This window comes from Ovis canadensis, chromosome 17 (genome assembly GCF_042477335.2).
Source record: "Ovis canadensis isolate MfBH-ARS-UI-01 breed Bighorn chromosome 17, ARS-UI_OviCan_v2, whole genome shotgun sequence".
NCBI classification, from domain to species: domain Eukaryota; kingdom Metazoa; phylum Chordata; class Mammalia; order Artiodactyla; family Bovidae; genus Ovis; species Ovis canadensis.
Genome location: NC_091261.1, coordinates 53890324 through 53908675, shown reverse-complemented (window position 1 = coordinate 53908675; position 18352 = coordinate 53890324). Strand labels below are relative to the sequence as shown.

Sequence of the window (18352 nt, the reverse complement as noted above, 5' to 3'; positions counted from 1 at the left end):
AGGCATTATTTAGAATAATAAACACTTGTTATCTCAAAGATGGTATCTGAACTCTATCATTTTCTCCTCCTATCTCCTATATTTTCCCTCATTTGTAATACATTCAAGCAAAATTGGATTATTAAGAGGTCTTTGTCACCTGCTGCAATCTATCTTGAATTTCTACACATAATTTCATTTACCTAGAATACCTTCCAGACCTTGCTCTGGATACATCCAAATGGATCTTCACAACCCAACACTGAGAGAGGTGTTAGGAATTGATAACACTATAGGAACCAGATTTCTAGGGTTCACATCCAAGCCCCATTGTGCTCTATGCTAAATCTGTGTGGCTGCCTCAACTGCACTGCTAGACCTCTCCCTCTTGTCTGCATCTGTTTACAACCTGCAGTTCATTGCAGAGTGGAGGTGTGGTTGTTCTGTACATTGTGGATGTGGATCTGCCACCCCAGCTTGTCTGCACTGGGCAGTTCCCCCAGCCCTGTCTAGTCTCCTCAGACAGCTTCTGCTCCTGGCTCAAGCAAGGGTGCAATCTGAAAAAAGATGCCAACTCCTCCTGCACCACCAGGATCGGGGATGAAACACGCATTCCCAGCTCATGTTTGTTTCCTTCATTTCAAATCTATCTTTTTTTCTTCTTTTTTTTGGCCAATATTTTTATTTTATTTTATTTTTTACTTTATTTTACTTTACAATACTGTATTGGTTTTGCCATACATCAACATGAATCTGCCATGGGTGTACACGTGTTCCCAATCCTGAACCCCCCTCCCACCTCCCTCCCCATACCATCTCTCTGGGTCATCCCAGCGCACCAGCCCCAAGCATCCTGTATCCTGCATTGAACGTAGACTGGTGATTCATTTCTTATATGATATTATACATGTTTCAATGTCATTCTCCCAAATCATCCCACCCTTTCCCTCTCCCACAGAGTCCAAAAGACTGTTCTATACATCTGTGTCTCTTTTGCTGTCTTGCAAACAGGGTTATCATTACCATCTTTCTAAATTCCATATGTATGTGTTAGTATACTGTATTGGTGTTTTTTTTTTTTCTGGCTTACTTCACTCTGTATAATAGGCTCCAGTTTCATCCACCTCATTAGAACTGATTCAGCTGTATTCTTTTTAATGGCTGAGTAATACTCCATTGTGTATATGTACCACAGCTTTCTTATCTTCCTTTCTAAGCACAGATCCTGCTGACTTCAGATCCAACACCAGAAACAGAGGCAACAGACCTGCAGAGACTGCTTACCCAGCCCCTAAGGTTCAGTGGGCTGAATCCCTATAATAAACCCCTGGTTTTCTGCCATCCACAGAGGTTCTGCTTCTTGGATGGAGCCCTGACCGTTACAGCCTTAAGGCTATGACAGTGCATTTTCTCATCCCACTGTCACACAGCTTCCTCACTTATGAAACTGGTATTTGTTAATACACCAATGATGAAGGTTAATATATTGATTTATTTAAATAACATGTCAAACAATCGTTTAGATGATTAAACTATTTTTCCTAACATATTTCAAAGAGTGTAAGGTAAATATTTATTAAATAAATGCCTCATTATTGTCAAAGCAACTTGCTGGCAATCAAAGCAGAAGTAATGTGTTTGTCCTAATAAGTGCCTTGTAATTCTTTTATTTTGCTGGACAGTTTCTGCTTTGCATTCTGTATGGTTCTTTATTTTCATACCTTAACTTCTTTCAATATGTGATTTTCATATTTTGGATGTTATATTATATTATTACACAATTTGAAATGGAACACACTTCCTCTCCTCAAATCGGATGCCAGACAGCATAGAATAAAATACATACCCAGCTGGTAAAGAATCTGCCTGCAGTGTGGGAGACCTGGGTTTGATCCCTGGGTTGGGAAGATCCCCTGGAGAAGGGAATGGCTACCCACTCCAGTATTCTGGCCTGGAGAATTCCATGAAATGTATAATCCATGGGGTCGCAAAGAGCCACTTTCATTTCATTCTTGGTGCGCATACAGGACCATGCGGTGCATGGTTTGTGTGTGACTTTGCTTCTATGTCACAAAATCTACATTTTATTTTCACTTTCCTTTTGTATGATCCGTAATGTAATTTTTCATTCTCAGGACAGTCACATTAAACCCTTTCTCAGTCAAGGCGGGACATACACAAAACCAAAAACAGGAAAAACAAAACAACCAAACCAACATTATATCCGTTTAGAGATGCAAAACAGCTTTTTTTGACCAGGTTTTAATAGAATACCTTATGTAACTAGCTCGAAGCCTCGCAAGACCTCTCTTAAAACCATTGCCCCAGGTCCCAGAACCCTATAAATATTCTCTTTGAACTCTTTTCTTCAGAGACACTATTAAGCCTCCACCCTTGTGGTATTTTACCTAACTAGAATATATTTAACACTCTTGATTTTCTTGGGCAAAAGTGTTTTTAGTGATCTTTTGGGAAGTTAAAAACCTACACTAGTAACAGATTTTGTGAAGAAGTGTTTGCTCTAAACGGAGGGATGAACCTTTTGCTGACTTCAGGTTTCTAACTCTTTGACTGACAGGGGACCAAGGGTCTGCTCCAAAGCCCTGTGACCTTGAACTCCTACACAGATTGAGCCCACACCACCTCATACAATGTTCATTGCATTCTTTTCATGATGATTATGCAGAGAAATGAAGAAATTATTACAGGTGTAGGAGGTCTGAGCACAATATATTAAAAGGTTAAAGAGGAGAGCATTTTAGAACATTATTTTAGAACTATTTTTTTATACTATTAATAGTTAGATCATGGAGTAATTTAGGTGGATGAATTAAACTTAGTGAATAAAGTCCAACAGTATTTGGAACAAAAGAAGTGATAAATTTTGTGAGACATTTTTGTTTAGCATAAAATCTAAGTGTTTTTCTCCAAGTTTATTCTCAACTTTAATTCAAGCTCCAAAACTCTTCCAAATATAATTTTTCAGAAACCTTGTTTAGTGATAGCTTGTCTTACTCTTTCATTTCCTATACTGATAAGTCTAGTCAAACAAAACAATAAAAATATGATATGTTTAAATAGTTTAAGAACTGATAACCAATTCCCAAACCCATCTTTCTTAGGTGTGTTAGTACCTCTAAGTACATTTCCTCAAATTATATGACCCAAATGAGTAAGCTTCACTTCAAGTCCACGTTGACGCCTCACTCAGTCCTTTGTTGAGCTCCATCAAAATAGATCCAAGTGTATGTGTGTTAGAATCAATTTCCAGATCCTCTGCTCTAACTCAGCATTTAAAAAGAAACACCCAGTGAAGTAAGCCAGAAAGAAAAACACCAATACAGTATACTAACGCATATATATGGAATTTAGAAAGATGGTAATAATAACCCTGTATGTGAAACAGCAAAAGAGACGCAGATGTACAGAACAGTCTTTTGGACTCTGTGGGAGAGGGAGAGGGTGGGATGATTTGGGAGAATGACACTGAAACATGTATAATATCATATATGAAACGAGTCGCCTGCCCAGGTTCAATGCATGATACTGGATGCTTGGGGCTGGTGCACTGGGATGACCCAGAGGGATGGTACGGGAGGGAAGTGGGAGGGGGGTTCAGGATGGGGAACACATGTATACCTGTGGCAGATACATGTTGATGTATGGCAAAACCAATACAATATTATAAAGTAAAAAAGAAAAAAGAAAGAAAATGAAAAAAAAAAGATTTTTAAATTAACTAATAAAATTACATATACTAATAAAAAAAGTAAAAAATAAAAAGAAACACCCACAAATATTCTTCTCCAATTTATGAAAGAGTTTTTACCTGTCAAGCATTACAAATCTTAGCATATAATGCACCTGGTGTATAGCAATCTCAAGGCTCATAACAGGCAAACACTGGTGGAAGACTCCTCTAAGAATTAATCAAAGCTCCTTAAACTTTGTCTTGTCCTGTATGCACATATTTCTGGCTAGGGTGAAGCTTGGCATTAAACATAGGGTATTTGAGCCCCTACTGGATCCTCTGAATTGAGAAAAGTTGAAGTAATATGATAAAACTTGTCATTTCATTTTTATTTTCTGAGTTACTAAAAAATAGGGTTTTAAAATTTTTATTGGAGTATAGTTGCTTTATAACATTTTGTTAATTTTTACTGTACACAAAAGCAAATTAGTACTCCTTCTTTTTTGGATTTCCTGCACATTATTTTAAATGAAACTGGGTTGTTGTGTGCAAATTCCAGATTATTGCACTATTAAAAAATGTGAAGTGTAGTGAAGTGAAGACACTTAGTTGTGTCCAACTCTTTGTGATCCCATGGACTATAGCCTACCAGGATCCTCCATCCATGGGATTTTCCAGGCAAGAGTACTGGAGTGGGTTGCCATTTCCTTCTTCAATTAAAAAATGTACACAGGTTAAAATTTGCATGATTTTTATCAGTGAAGTAATCAAATATTTATAAAATCATAAACATTTATTCTTAATAGTCAATCCTTATCATATTTTATCTCCTAATATTTATTTATCTCAAAATATTTATTTTTGATCTCCTAGCATTTATTTTTCTCATAATATTTATTTTTGACCTCCTAAAACTAAGACATTAAGTTATTTAAAGCTATGGTTAAAATTTTAGCTGCCAATTTAAAATTTGCAACTGAAATGCATAGTTTTTCAAACTTCCTTTATATGGAACATGAGGGAAAATGTTTGAAGACCACTGGCTGTGAGAACAGGGGAGTGCACAACCTAAGTTCTTTTCTTGATCCATCAGTCATTTGCTGAAGAGTGTTGGTGAGATGCTGGTGAACTGACATTCAAAGTATCTATTTTTAAAATCAGACTTTGAGAGTAAGATGTCTCTAACCACCACGGTATTGATGATGTATTAGTTGTTACCTAAGAAAGAGTAATTTTCTTATAATTAATAATTTTCCTCTTCTACAATTTTAGTTTCTACACTATTGAATCCCATTTTTCATCTGGATATTACCTATATCTAACTGCAGGGTATACGATCAGTTTTTTCTTAATGCCACCATCCAACACCAGAGTTTAAATCATTGATTTGAGATTTGAATTATGCAAAATAAACTTTTATACAAATAAAAATTTAATAAAAACATGATAGTACTTAAATTTTAGGGTATTAAATATTTTCCTTGAGATCATTCTTCTTTTTTTAATCCATGCATTTTCTGATCAGCACTGCTTGAGTTGCAAATGTAAGTTTAGGTATCCTGTGTGTTTCTTCATTCATTTCAGAGGGTTGTCTAACACCATGTGATTTTTTTCTTTCATTGGTTATTTCGTGTGTGCTGTTTAATATCTCTATATTAGTTAATATCCCAAATTTCTTCCTATTATAGACTGCTTATTTCACTCTGTTGTATTTGATAAACATACTCTGAATGATTGCAAATCTTCTAAATGTATTGAAGCTTGTTTTATGGTCTTGCTACAACTTGCCCTAGAAAGTGTTCCATGCGCACATGAGAAGAGTGTGTAATCTGCTGTTACGTAGAGTGATCTATAGGTATTATGGGCCTAAGTATTACACACTTGCATTTTAAAACAAGCAAGAGAAGAAAGAAGAATAAAGACACATTTATAATGTCTTTTAAAATTGCAAAAGTATATTTACAGGTGCTTTTAGTTTTTCATATGATTTGAAAACTCTCTGAGTTCACTTGCTTTAAGTCTGAAGAACTTTTTAGTATTTCTTGTATGATGGATCTGCTAGAATGAATTCTCTCTGAATGTTTTTATTTTATCTTCATTTTAAAGATACATTTTTGTGCAAATTTGGGGAGTTTTGACACAATATATTAAAAAGAAATTTTTTTACTGTATTTTCTCTCCTCTTCTGGTACTCCCATTTTACATATATTTTTATGTTTTTTAGTATCCCCCATTTCTCTGAGGCTCTTTTCATTTTCCTTCATTAGTTTTTCTCTCTGTTTCTCAGCTCACATACTTTGTTAATTTATCTTCAAGTTCATTGATTCTTTCTTCAGCCACTTCAAACCAATTGCTGAGTCCCTTACTGGATATAGTGAATTTTTCATTTCAGTTATTATACTTTTCAAAACCAGAATGTCCTTTTGGTTCTTTGTATAATTTCTGTCCTTACTGATATTGTTTGCTTGATGAGACATTATATCTTCCTTTATGTCTTCAATCACAGTTTCTTCAGTTATTTGTATTATAGTAGCTGCTTTGATGTCTGCTAAGTCTGATACCCCACGCCCAAGGTAACAGAAACCCAGGTAAAATGATAGGTGTTGCGAGAGGACATCATGGAAACCATAATCACAGAAAACTAGCCAATTTGATCACACAGATCGCAGCCTTGTCTACTCAGTGAAACTAAGCCATGCTGTGCGGGGCCACCCAAGACGGGAGGGTCACGGTGGAGAAGTCTGACAGAATGTGGTCCACTGGAGAAGGGAATGGCAAACCAGTACAGTATTCTTGCCTTGAGAAACCCATGAATAGTATGAAAATGCAAAATGATAGGATACTGAAAGGGGAACTCCCTGGGTCAGTAGGTGCCCAATATGCTACTGGAAATCAGTGGAGAAATAACTCCAGAGAGAATGAAGGGATAGAGCCAAAACAAAAACAATACCCAGTTGTGGATGCAACTGGTGATAGAAGCAAGGTCTGATGCTGTAAAGAGCAATATTGCATAGGAACCTGGAACGTCAGGTCCATGAATCAAGGCAAATTGGAAGTGGTAAAACAGGAGATGGCAAGAGTGAATGTCAACATTCTAGGAATCAGCAAACTAAAATGGACTGGAATGGGTGAATTAACTCAGATGACCATTATATCTACTATTGCGGGCAGGAATCCCTTACAAGAAATGGAGTAGCCATCATGGTCAACAAAAGAGTCCGAAATGCAGTACTTGGATGCAATCTCAAAAATGACAGAATGATCTCTGTTCGTTTCCAAGGCAAACCATTCAATATCACAGTAATCCAAGTCTATGCCCCAACCAGTAACACTGGAGAAGCTGAAGTTGAATGGTTCTATGAAGACCTACAAGACTTTTTAGAACTAACACCCAGAAAAGATGTCCTTTTCATTATAGGAGAGAGGAATGAAAAAGTAGGAAGTCAAGAAACACCTGGAGTAACAGGCAAATTTGGCCTTGGAATGCAGAATGAAGCAGGACAAAGGCTAATAGAGTTTTGCCAAGAGAATGCACTGGTCATAGCAAACACCCTCTTCCAACAACACAAGAGAAGACTCTACACATGGACATCATCAGATGATCAACAATGAAATCAGATTGATTATATTCTTTGCAGCCAAAGATGGAGAAGCTGTATACAGTCAACAAAAACAAGACCGAGAGCTGACTGTGGCTCAGATCATGAACTCCTTATTGCCAAATTCAGACTCAAATTGAAGGAAATAGAGAAAACCACTAGACCATTGAGGTATGACCTAAATCAAATCCCTTATGATTACACAGTGGAAGTGAGAAATAGATTTAAGGGACTAGATTTGATAGACAGAGTGCCTGATGAACTATGGATGGAGGTTTGTGACATCGTACAGGAGACAGGGATCAAGACCATCCCATGGAAAAGAAATGCAAAAAAGCAAAATGGCTGTCTCGGGAGGCCTTACAAATAGCTGTGAAAGAAGAGAAGCGAAAAGCAAAGGAGGAAAAGAAAGATATAAGCATCTGAATGCAGAGTTCCAAAAATAGCAAGAAGAGATAAGAAAGCCTTCCTCAGCAATCAATGCAAAGAAATAGAGGAAAACAACAGAATGGGAAAGACTAGAGATCTCTTCAAGAAAATCAGAGATACCAAAGGAACATTTCATGTAAAGATAGGCTCAATAAAGGACAGAAATGGTCTGGACCTAACAGAAGCAGAAGATATTAAAAAGAGGTGGCAAGAATGAACAGAAGAATTGTACAAAAAAGAACTTCACAACCCAGATAATCACAATGGTGTGCTCACTCACCTAGAGCCAGACATCCTGGAAGGTGAAGTCAAGTGGGCCTTAGAAAGCGTCACTACAAACAAAGCTAGTGGAGGTGATGGAATTCCAGTTGAGCTGTTTCAAATCCTGAAAGATGAATGTGTGCAAGTGCTGCACTCAATATGGCAGCATATTTGGAAAACTCAGCAGTGGCCACAGGACTGGAAAAAGTCAGTTTCATTCCAATCCCAAAGAAAGGCAATGCCAAAGAATGCTCAAACTACCGCACAATTGCACTCATCTCACACACTAGTAAAGTAATGCTCAAAATTCTCCAAGATAGGCTTCAGCAATACGTGAACCATGAACTTCCTGATGTTCAAGCTGCCTTTTTAGAAAAGGCAGAGGAACCAGAGATCAAATTGCCAACATCCACTGGATCATGGAAAAAACAAGAGAGTTCCAGAAAAACATCTATTTCTGCTTTATTGACGATGCCAAAGCCTTTGACTGTGTGGATCACAAGAATCTGGACAATTCTGAAAGAGATGGGAATACCAGACCACCTGACCTGCCTCCTGAGAAACCTATATGCAGGTCAGGAAGCAACAGTTAGAACTGGACATGGAACAACACGCTGGTTCCAAATAGGAACAGGAGTACATCAAGGCTGTATATTGTCACCTGTTTATTGAACTTCTATGCAGAGCACATCATTAGAAACACTGAGGTGGAAGAAGCACAAGCTGGAATCAAGATTGCCAGGACAAATATCAATCACCTCAGATATGCAGATGACACCACCGTTATGGCAGAAAGTGAAGAGAAACTAAAAAGCCTCTTGAAGAAAGTTAAAGACGAGAGTGAAAAAGTTGGCTTAAAGCTCAACATTCAGAAAACGAAGATCATGGCATCTGGTCCCATCACTTCATGGCAAATAGATAGGGAAACAGTGGAAACAGTGTCAAACTATTCTTCTGGGCTCCAAAATCACTGCAGATGGTGACTGCAGCCATGAAATTAAATACTCCTTGGAAAGAAAGTTATGATCAACCTAGATTGCATATTGAAAAGCAGAGATATTACTTTGCCAACAAAGGTCCATCTAGTCGAGGCTATGGTTTTTCCAGTGGTCATGTATGGATGTGATAGTTGGACTGTGAAGAAAGCTGAGCGCTGAAGAATTGATGCTTTTGAACTGTGATGTTGAAGAAGACTCTTGAGAGTCCCTTGGACTGCAAGGAGATCCAACCAGTCCATCCTAAATGAGATCAGTCCTGGAAGGACTGATGCTGAAGGTGAAACTCCAATACTTTGGCCACCTCATGCAAAGAGTTGACTCATTGGAAGACTCTGATTCTGGGAGGGATTGGGGGCAGGAGGAGAAGGGGATGACAGAGGATGAGATGGCTGGATGGCATCACCGACTCAATGGATGTGAGTTTGAGTGACCTCCGGGAGTTGGTGATGGACAGGGAGGCCTGGCGTGCTGCAGTTCATGGGGTCACAAAGAGTCAGACACGACTGAGCGACTGAACTGAATTGAACTGAAGTGTGATATCTAAGTTGGGCAATTTCTGTTGACTGTTATTTAAGATCCTCCATCTATTTATGGCTTGATAGCTCTTTTTTTTTTTTAACCACTGATAATATTTCATTTAGTTGTGGGAGTTACTTCTATATTTTGGTGGTTAGCTTCTAAATGGCTGTTTTTTTGAGTAAAATGTACCAGTTATGGTTGTTTCTCCCGGGAAAATTTCTGTTAAGGTCCTCACTCTGGCATACTCAAAATGATATGTGAAATTTCTTTGTGATATTGGCTATCTTCAACCAGCCTTTGCTTTTCTTAGAACATATACCTTTTGGACATCCCTCATGGTCCAATGGTTAAAAAACTGCCTGCCAATGTAGAAGACGTGAATTCAGTTCTTGCTCTGGGATCTCATGTGTGGCAGGACAACTAAGCCCATGCATCACAACTACTGAGCTCACGCTCCAGAACCCACAAGATGCAACTACTGAGCACATCCACCCTAGAGCCTGTGCTTCTCAACAAGAGAAGCCACAACAATGAGAAGTCTGTGTTCCACAACTAGAGAGCAGCCTCCCACTGGCTGCAAGTAGGGAAAACCCACACACAGCAATGAAGACCTGGTGCCGCCAAAAATAAGTAGATAAATTAAAAATTTTTTAAATAAATAAAATTTTAAAAAAGAACACATGCCATTTGAAATACAGTATGGTGCAACTGTATTGAATATCTTTGTGGGGCCTTTGATTTAGTTTTACTCTTTGGCACCTTGACACATATCTTGAAGTAAATCTAACTATTACCCATGCTGTAATATCAACTATATATTGAACCCCTGTGCTTCCCTTGTGGCTCAGATGGTAAAGAATCTGCCTGCAATGTGGGAGACCCAGGTTCGATCCCTGGGTTGGGAAGATCCCCTGGAGAAGGCAATGGCAACCCGCTGCAGTATTTGTGCCTAGAGAATTCCATGGACAGAGGAGTCTGGCAGGCTACAGTCCACGGAGTCGCAAAGAGTCAGACGCAGCTGAGTGACTAACACACGCATTGAACACCTGTCCGAAGAACCACCCCAAGGATGAGACAAAGTGGTGTATATACTACCTGAACTAATGTAACAGAAAATACATCAAGCAGATATTACATCATTTTGTTCACAGAGGAGTTGAAACTTTAAAAGGTGAAGTGATTTGTCCATGGCCAAATAGCTGATTAGCGGTGAATCTGAAGGAAACCACCTCCCCCACCCGCTAGGTGAAAATCCCATGTACAGGATTTCAGGTTTGACCACAGGCAGTAACAAGGGTTTTCATGAATGACCTCACGGGAAAGTTCCCTCCCTACTCACCACAAGAGACCTGGTACACGACTAGGGACTTGTAGATCTCTGGAGGGAGTTGTGGTCAAGAGTGCAATAGCAACAGAGTGCTAAACCAAGTGTGTGCACAGGTCACATGCGTATGGAGCTGGGCACATTCCTATCCCCGTAAACACCGCATCCTGAACACACGGGAACATTTCACATCTCCAGCTTTAGCACAGTGCTCTCCTGTATCTTCAAGTTATTCCTCATCTCCCCCTACAAACTGCCTAGCCACATTTTGACACTCACACTCTGTGACACCTAGACAGGGATGTCACCTGTGCTCGCAGAGTCCTTGCACATACCTTTCATGTAATCTATAGTCACCATATATATTGCATTGTGATTGCTGATGTGTCTCTCTTTCTGGCTAATTGAAACAAGCTTTTTAAATGCAAGGATAAAGACTTGCACATCTATTTAACCACAGGGTTTGGTGCTTAGCCTAGCATATAATTGTGGAGGGAAAAAAGAAAGAAAAAAAGGAAAATAGAGAAGAAATCAATAAGCCTCTTAGCCCCCAACATTTCTGTTATTAAGACAGTTTAAGACCACAAGTGGTTTTGTGTATATTAAATAGCACACAATAAACTATTTCAGTCATCCAAGAAAGATTATACCTAGCAAAGTTACAGAGACTTATTAAAAGTGTAGCTTTTACCTGTTTAAATTGCAGAAGGTCACAGCTGGGAACTCTATTCTCTCCACATACTGCACCTCCATAGATGTCGTGGTGGGCCACCTAAAGTAGTTGACGAGACGGCTGTAGACCTGCCAGACAAGGAGACTGATGGAACCCAGGACCACCAGCAACCAGACCACCTTGCGAATCCTACTCGGATTCCGGACAATGTTGTGAACTCCGTGGAAGGAAGTGGAGATGGCAAAGTCATGGTCAAACTTCCTACGGTCAGTGTGAGGTGGCAAAGTTTTCTTTGAAAGGTAGAGCTTGATCTTTTCCAAGAGTCCTTACATTCAACCAAAGACAAAACAAGCAATAAGTTAGGAAAACCTAATGCAGTATGTGAAAAACACAACTCACATGACTTTACACATGCTCCCCGACTCAAAATTCATCTTGAGTTGCACAGCTTCTTCAGGAGTCAAGAAGTGTCTACTACAGAGATCTAATAAGTATGTGATGCCTCTCATGAGAGAATGCCTCTAGTTAATGCAAACCTACTTTAGCCCATTTCTTATTCTAATAGTGTGTTTCTCTTTAGTCAAATGGGAAAAACATTCTCTTCCTAATGAGTTGGTTGTATTAGATAAAATAGCACCTAAGGATAGCTTGGCACCTCACCCAGACCGTGATAAGTACTCAATTCATATTAGCAACTTGTGTTTTTTTATGAATTTGGTAGTGATGTGGTAGATGGAAGAGTTTCATGTCTAAAATTCTCATTTAAGAAATGAGTTCTTGGGTCTTCCTTGGTGGCTCAGTGGTAAAGAATCTGCCTGTCAATGCAGGACACATGGGTACAATCCCTGATCTGGGACGAGGCTACATGCCGTGGAGCAACCGAGCCCTGTGTCACAACTACTGAGCCTGTGCTCTGGAGTCCAGGAGATGTGACTACCGAACTCAGCATGCTGCTGAAGCTCGTGCACATTAGAGCCCGTGCTCCACAACAAGAGAAGCTGCTGCAACGTGAGGCCCATGTACTGCAACTAGAGAAAAGCCCGGACAGCAACAAAGACCCAGGGCAGCCAAAAACAAACAAATAAATAAATAAAGAGAGATGAGTTCTGTCTCGCAAATGCTCATGATTAACTGAATTAACTTTTATATCCTTTGTTTCAGTTCAGGAAGTATTCTTCAACTAATCAGCATTAATTTAATTCCAAAAGGTTTCATTAAATCATTAGTTAATATCCCCCAGGTCCCTAATCAATTAACTAAGTTTAAGTTATGGGATATACAATGATACATAAAGACAACTATGAACATTTTCTAAGGGACTCTATCTCATCTGCAAAGCATTAAGGCACAATTACAAATTATTTTATGATTTTTTACACAGATTCTACACTGAGCAGGAAATTATGTGTTAGTCTGATTAGCTTGACTTTGTACTAAGATTTTATAATATCTCCACAAACGTTTTTTTAAAATTGTTTTAATTTTAAACAGGTTATATATACACATATATAATATATATATCCTGTCATGTGGTTATATATTAATACATACTTATTATATATATATGGGGGTTCCCAGGTGGCTCAGTGGGTAAAGAACCTGCCTGCAGTGCAGGAGGCGCTGGAGATATGGGTTCAATTATTGGGTCGGGAAGATCCCCTGGAGGAGGGCACAGCAATGCTCTCCAGTATTCTTGCCTGCAGAATCCCATGGACAGAGGAGCCTGGCAGGCTTCAGTCCACAGGTCGTAAAGAGTTGGACATGACCGAAGCTACTGAGCATAGCACATTTTTTATATATATATATACATATATATATGTATATATATATATATTCCTGCATGCGGAATCTCAGCTTCCTGACAAAGGATCAAACTCATGCCACATGCAGTGGAACAGCAGAATTTTAACTTACTAGACTTCCAAGGAAGTCCCTAAATATGTGTATTTAGAGTAACTGCACAGCTCCAGAGCAAAATCAGAAATGTATGAAAAGCTTTTTGTTATTATTATTCATGAGCAAAATAAACTTAATAATGCTTGTTTACATACTATTTATCCATTAGCTATAATACATGTGGGGAATTGACTCTGACAGGACAATTCAGTCTCGGGGAACCTGATGCCCTTCCATCCACAAGGGAAGAGTGATTTAGCAATCAGTATTTGGTCAACTGCAGTGTTTCTGGTTGTAAACATTACTCTGAAAAATGTAAATTTTAAGTAGCTCTGTCAAAACTCAGCTCATTTATTATAAATCTACTTCTTGACAACTGCTCTGACTTTCCTGGGGTGTTCTCCATCATTTGCTAGGGCTTAGAAAGAATTCTTAAAAATATTTTTGGATGGATAGTGAAGCAACAAGGTCATGTATTACAGTGAGGAAGATTAGAATTTGTTTAATAAGGAGTCTACCAGTCTACAAAGCAAGAAACTTCTTACTTTCCCACTGAAATGGATACTTTGTAATTATTACAAGTGGCCCTTGCATTGAATATTGATCTTTACAGACGCATTCTGAAGAACATCAAACAAGTTTTGCTGTATTTTAATATAAAAATTATAGGCACATGATAAATAGAAGCCAAATCAAATATAACTGCAAAAAGAGATTCTGGTATACAAGGATATTTTAAAACCACATATATTTGACTGCTGCATACAAAATAACACTTTTCCTAAGTAACAGAAACTGTGTTACTTATAGTATATCTAAGTAATATTGGAAATCAAATTTCCCCAATGAAAATATAACCTCCCTTTCCTTTGTTAATTTCTGGCTTTTACAGATAAAAATTCTACCTGTTCTGAAGATTTTACTCCTTACCCACCTTTCTTAGCCTGGGTGTTTGATTTCTCAAACTGCTCCATCTCCAATTTCAATAAGCAGGAGTCCTTGAGGTCTAACCAATTTCCATCAATAACCATACTCATTTTGTGGCCTTTATATAAAATACAGCAGTTGAGGCTATAAAACGTGGGAGCAATTTAAATGTTTGTGTTGCTATGTTTTGCCTCATAAAGTGCATAACCTGCAAACTGAACACACTGGCAAAACCAGCTATGGGCCTCCATGGACTCATGAGAAGCTGTCATAGTGAAACCAAAAAACATAATTAAGGAAACCATTTTCTCAGAACTAAAGGGACAATCTCTACAAATATTTGTGGTTTTAGAATCCCTCTGAACAGGCTAAGTGACTCTGAAGACTCACCTGGGAGAAAGTCTTCATGGTCTTTATTTCCACCTCTCTTTACATCACTTTGAATCAAAAAGCAGTTGGAGTGAAATTTGTGGGGATAAAGATGTCTTTTCCTCATTGAATTTTCTTTCTAAATAGTGGATGAAGGTTTTGAACAGAAATAATAATCACATGAAAATGACAAAATAAAACCCCAGAAAAATATCTCCTTGAGAGGAAATGGTTGTTGAAAGCATTCAAACTCAATCGAGCACAAAGGCTGGTTATTTGTTCATAGGAACAATTCTGAGAAATTATAAGGATTTATAATATTAAATAATAAACTGGAGACTATGCATTGTTGTGTTTAAACGGCACCATCTCTTGACAGAACTGTGGAACTGCCTGTATCACTACTTAAAGCCTTTTAGAGTCACCATGGTAACATTTCATATGATCACTAACCTTTAACATGGTACGATATGTGTTACATGTATTTTCTTGGAAGCTTAGGACTCTAAGTTGAAACTATTCTTATATAAACTAAGAAATTTCAAACTAAGAAATTTCAAGAGATGTAAATGAAACTCCTGGGATGACTTCCCTAACTATGAAATTAAAGATTTCAGGAAGAGGGTCAGTCATAATGTATGAATTTCTCCCTTAGAGGGCTCTCCTTTGGGGTTAATGACAGCCTCAGTTACAGTCTGTTAAAATCCAGGTGCTCCTCACTTACGTGATCACTCTTCCTTCCCCTGCATGTCCTCCTTCTTTTCTTCTGAGCATCTTTCTGCAGCACTCCTGGAGGTTACATGTTCATGTCCTGTCAGTTACTCACTGTCTGAACTTTTAGGGGCAGACTCACTGGGTGATTTCAGTTTGGGAACAGACTGGTAGGTGATGGGGCCAACATGGAAAGGGCAGGCCAGGTGGGGGGCAGTAATAAAAATGGGAGCGGGTGCCCTGGGGGGAAAATGCTGGAAGGGAAATCGAGAGAGAGAAAGATAGCCTCCAAAGCCACATTTTATCTGCATCATAGTTTAATGAAGGCACAGGCATAACCAGGGCTTCCCTGGTGGCTCATCAGTAAAGATTCTGCCTGCCAGTGCAGGAGGCACAGGGGCCGTGCGTCCAACCCCTGGGTCAGGAAGATCCCCTGAAGGAGGGCATGGCAACCCACTCCAGTATTCTTGTCTGGAGAATCCCATGGACCAAGAAGCCTGGGGGGCTACAGTCCATGGGGCAGCAAAGAGTCAGACGAAACTGGAGTGACTGAACATGCAAGCAGGCAGGCATAACTAGAAATATTTCTTTTTTTGATTTTTAAAATTTTTTGATGTGGAACATTTTTTTTCAAGTCTTTATAGAGTTTTTTTTATAATATTGCTTCTGTCTTATGTTTTGTTTTGTTTTTGATCCTGAGGCATGTGAGACCTTACCTCCCTGATCAGGGATCAAACCTTTACCTCCCGCATTGGAAGGCACAGTCTTAACCACTGGACCACCAGGGAAATCCCTACTAGAACATTCCTAAAGTCCCTTTCATGTATTCACTTCCTCTCCCTCTTGCTCACAAATTCTGGTTACTTCCACATAAGACCTCAGTGCAAACAGGAAAGAAGAGTGAAACAGAAGGTTGGCAAGACCTCTCCTGTTTTGCCTACCCTTTACTTGATAGAGAATAGCATTTTAAAAGCCTCTTATTTTTATGTGTATTCCTCACATGTGACACAATTAAAGACTGTGGTTGCTCTGGTCTGCCTGCCCTGATACCTCCCCCTCTGTCTTCTACTTTAGGATGGCCTTTCCAACATTGCTTCCTTTTCTCCTTCTCTGCTCAGTTTTAAAAATATTTCACTCACTTTCCTGTATCAGTAGCTGGTAGTAAATATGAACTCAATCTTTGTCTGGTGAGGAAATACCCCCATTTACTTCATCATGTCCTTCTGTGAAATCTAAGCCCACCATCCATCTCACAAGTGCCTCTGGTTTCTTCTTTGTTAATTAATGTACCTCTTTAAGCAGCTCAGTGAAAACACAGAACCTCCCACTCCCTTCCTTCTGCTTGCCCAGCTCACTGCCCTTGATTTGCATAGCAAGGGCCTTTGGCAAAAGATCCATCTCCAGATTCCTCCCATCACCACCCCTTAACATGCTCACAAACAGACAAAATCAAATTCAGGGGGAGTCCAGAGGTTTCTAAATTATTATCTACCACTCTTGCACCAATAGTATCAGCTGCAGAAAACCACTTATTACTACTGATAAATACAAAAGGTGAAATAAAGAGAGTGGATGGGGCAGAGGGAGCATTTTCTCTGCCCTTGCATTTGAATTCAGAGCATAAGCAACATTAAGAATTTTATGCAGTGTCTAGAGAAGTATATTCTGGCACCACATTCATTATACAGACATTTTTATTCTATTTTTCAAAAAAATCTTATGTGTTTTTTTTTTATGTTGTTGTTGTTGCTTGTTTTTTGCCACACAGCATGTGGGGTCTTAGTTTCCTGGCCAGGGATTGAACCTGCACCCCCTGCATGGGAAGCGTGGAGTCTTAACTGGTGGACCATCAGAGAAGCCCCAAATCTTATGTGTTTTTAATAAAATTTTTGATCCCATTGAATCGACTTACATCTAAAGGTATTGAAAAGACCATCTTTAGCTACTACTTTTAAATTTACCTTTGAATTAAAACTTTTACTTTCTCTTTAGGAAAATGCATAACCATTAATAGTAATGCACAACTTTTTTAGATTTAGACAGATCTGATAATGACTATATGATCTGCAAAGAAAGACAATGTAAAAAATACCTTTTCTTGTATTATTTTGAGACACTCTTCTTAATAATCTTGGAAAGGACAAGATAAAGCAAACTCACAGCTTAGCATATCTTAACAAATACTTTCTGTCATTATATCTATTGTTGTGGGTAAGAATCCCTTAGAAATGGAATAGCCCTCTTAAAAAAAAAAAAAGAGTCCAAAATGCAGTACTTGGGCATAGTCTCAAAAAAGAATTATCGTTTTTGTTTTCAAGGCAAACCGTTCAGAATCACAGTAAGTCTATGCCCAAGTCTATGCCCCAGCCACTAATGCCAAAGAAGTTGAAGTTGAATGGTTCTATGAAGACCTACCAGACCTTCTAAAATTAAGACCAAAGAAGGATGTCCTTTTCATCATAGGGAATTGGAATGTGAAAGTAAGAATTCAAGAGATACCTGGAGTAAAAGGCAAGTTTGGCCTTGGAGTACAAAATGAAGCAGGGCAAATGTTAACAGAGTTTTGCCAAGAGAACACACTGGTCATAGCAGACACCTTCTTTCAACAACACAAGAGATGACTCTACATATTGACATCACCAAATGGTTGATACCGAAATCAGATTGATAATATTCTTTGCAGCTGAAGATGAAGAAGCTCTATACAGTCAGCAAAAATAAGACCTGGAGCTGACTGTGGCTCAGATCATCATCTCCTTGTTGCAAAATTTGGGCTTAAATTGAAGAAAGTAGGGAAAACATCATTCAGGTATGACCTAAATAAAATCCTTTATGATTATACATATGGAGGTGAGAATAGATTCAAGAGATTAGATCTGGTAGACAGACAGTCAGAAGAACTATGGACAGAGTTTTGTAACATTCCACAGTAGGCAGAGACCAAAACCTTCTCAAAGAAAAAAAAAATGCAAGAAG

At 38.6% G+C, this 18352-nt stretch overlaps 1 protein-coding gene across 1 annotated transcript in view; it reads right to left on the bottom strand.

Annotated features, from left to right (window-relative positions):
- The window catches only part of ASIC5 (acid sensing ion channel subunit family member 5), a 41363-nt gene extending 27020 nt beyond the window's left edge, over positions 1-14343 (bottom strand). Inside the window, exons 1-2 of the mRNA XM_069557605.1 lie at positions 14304-14343; positions 11492-11798 (exon numbers count right to left, since the gene is read on the bottom strand). Of these exons, the coding sequence (XP_069413706.1) occupies positions 11492-11798; positions 14304-14343 (347 nt within the window). The remainder of the gene's footprint in view (positions 1-11491; positions 11799-14303) is intronic.
- Positions 14344-18352: the final 4009 nt, after the last annotated feature.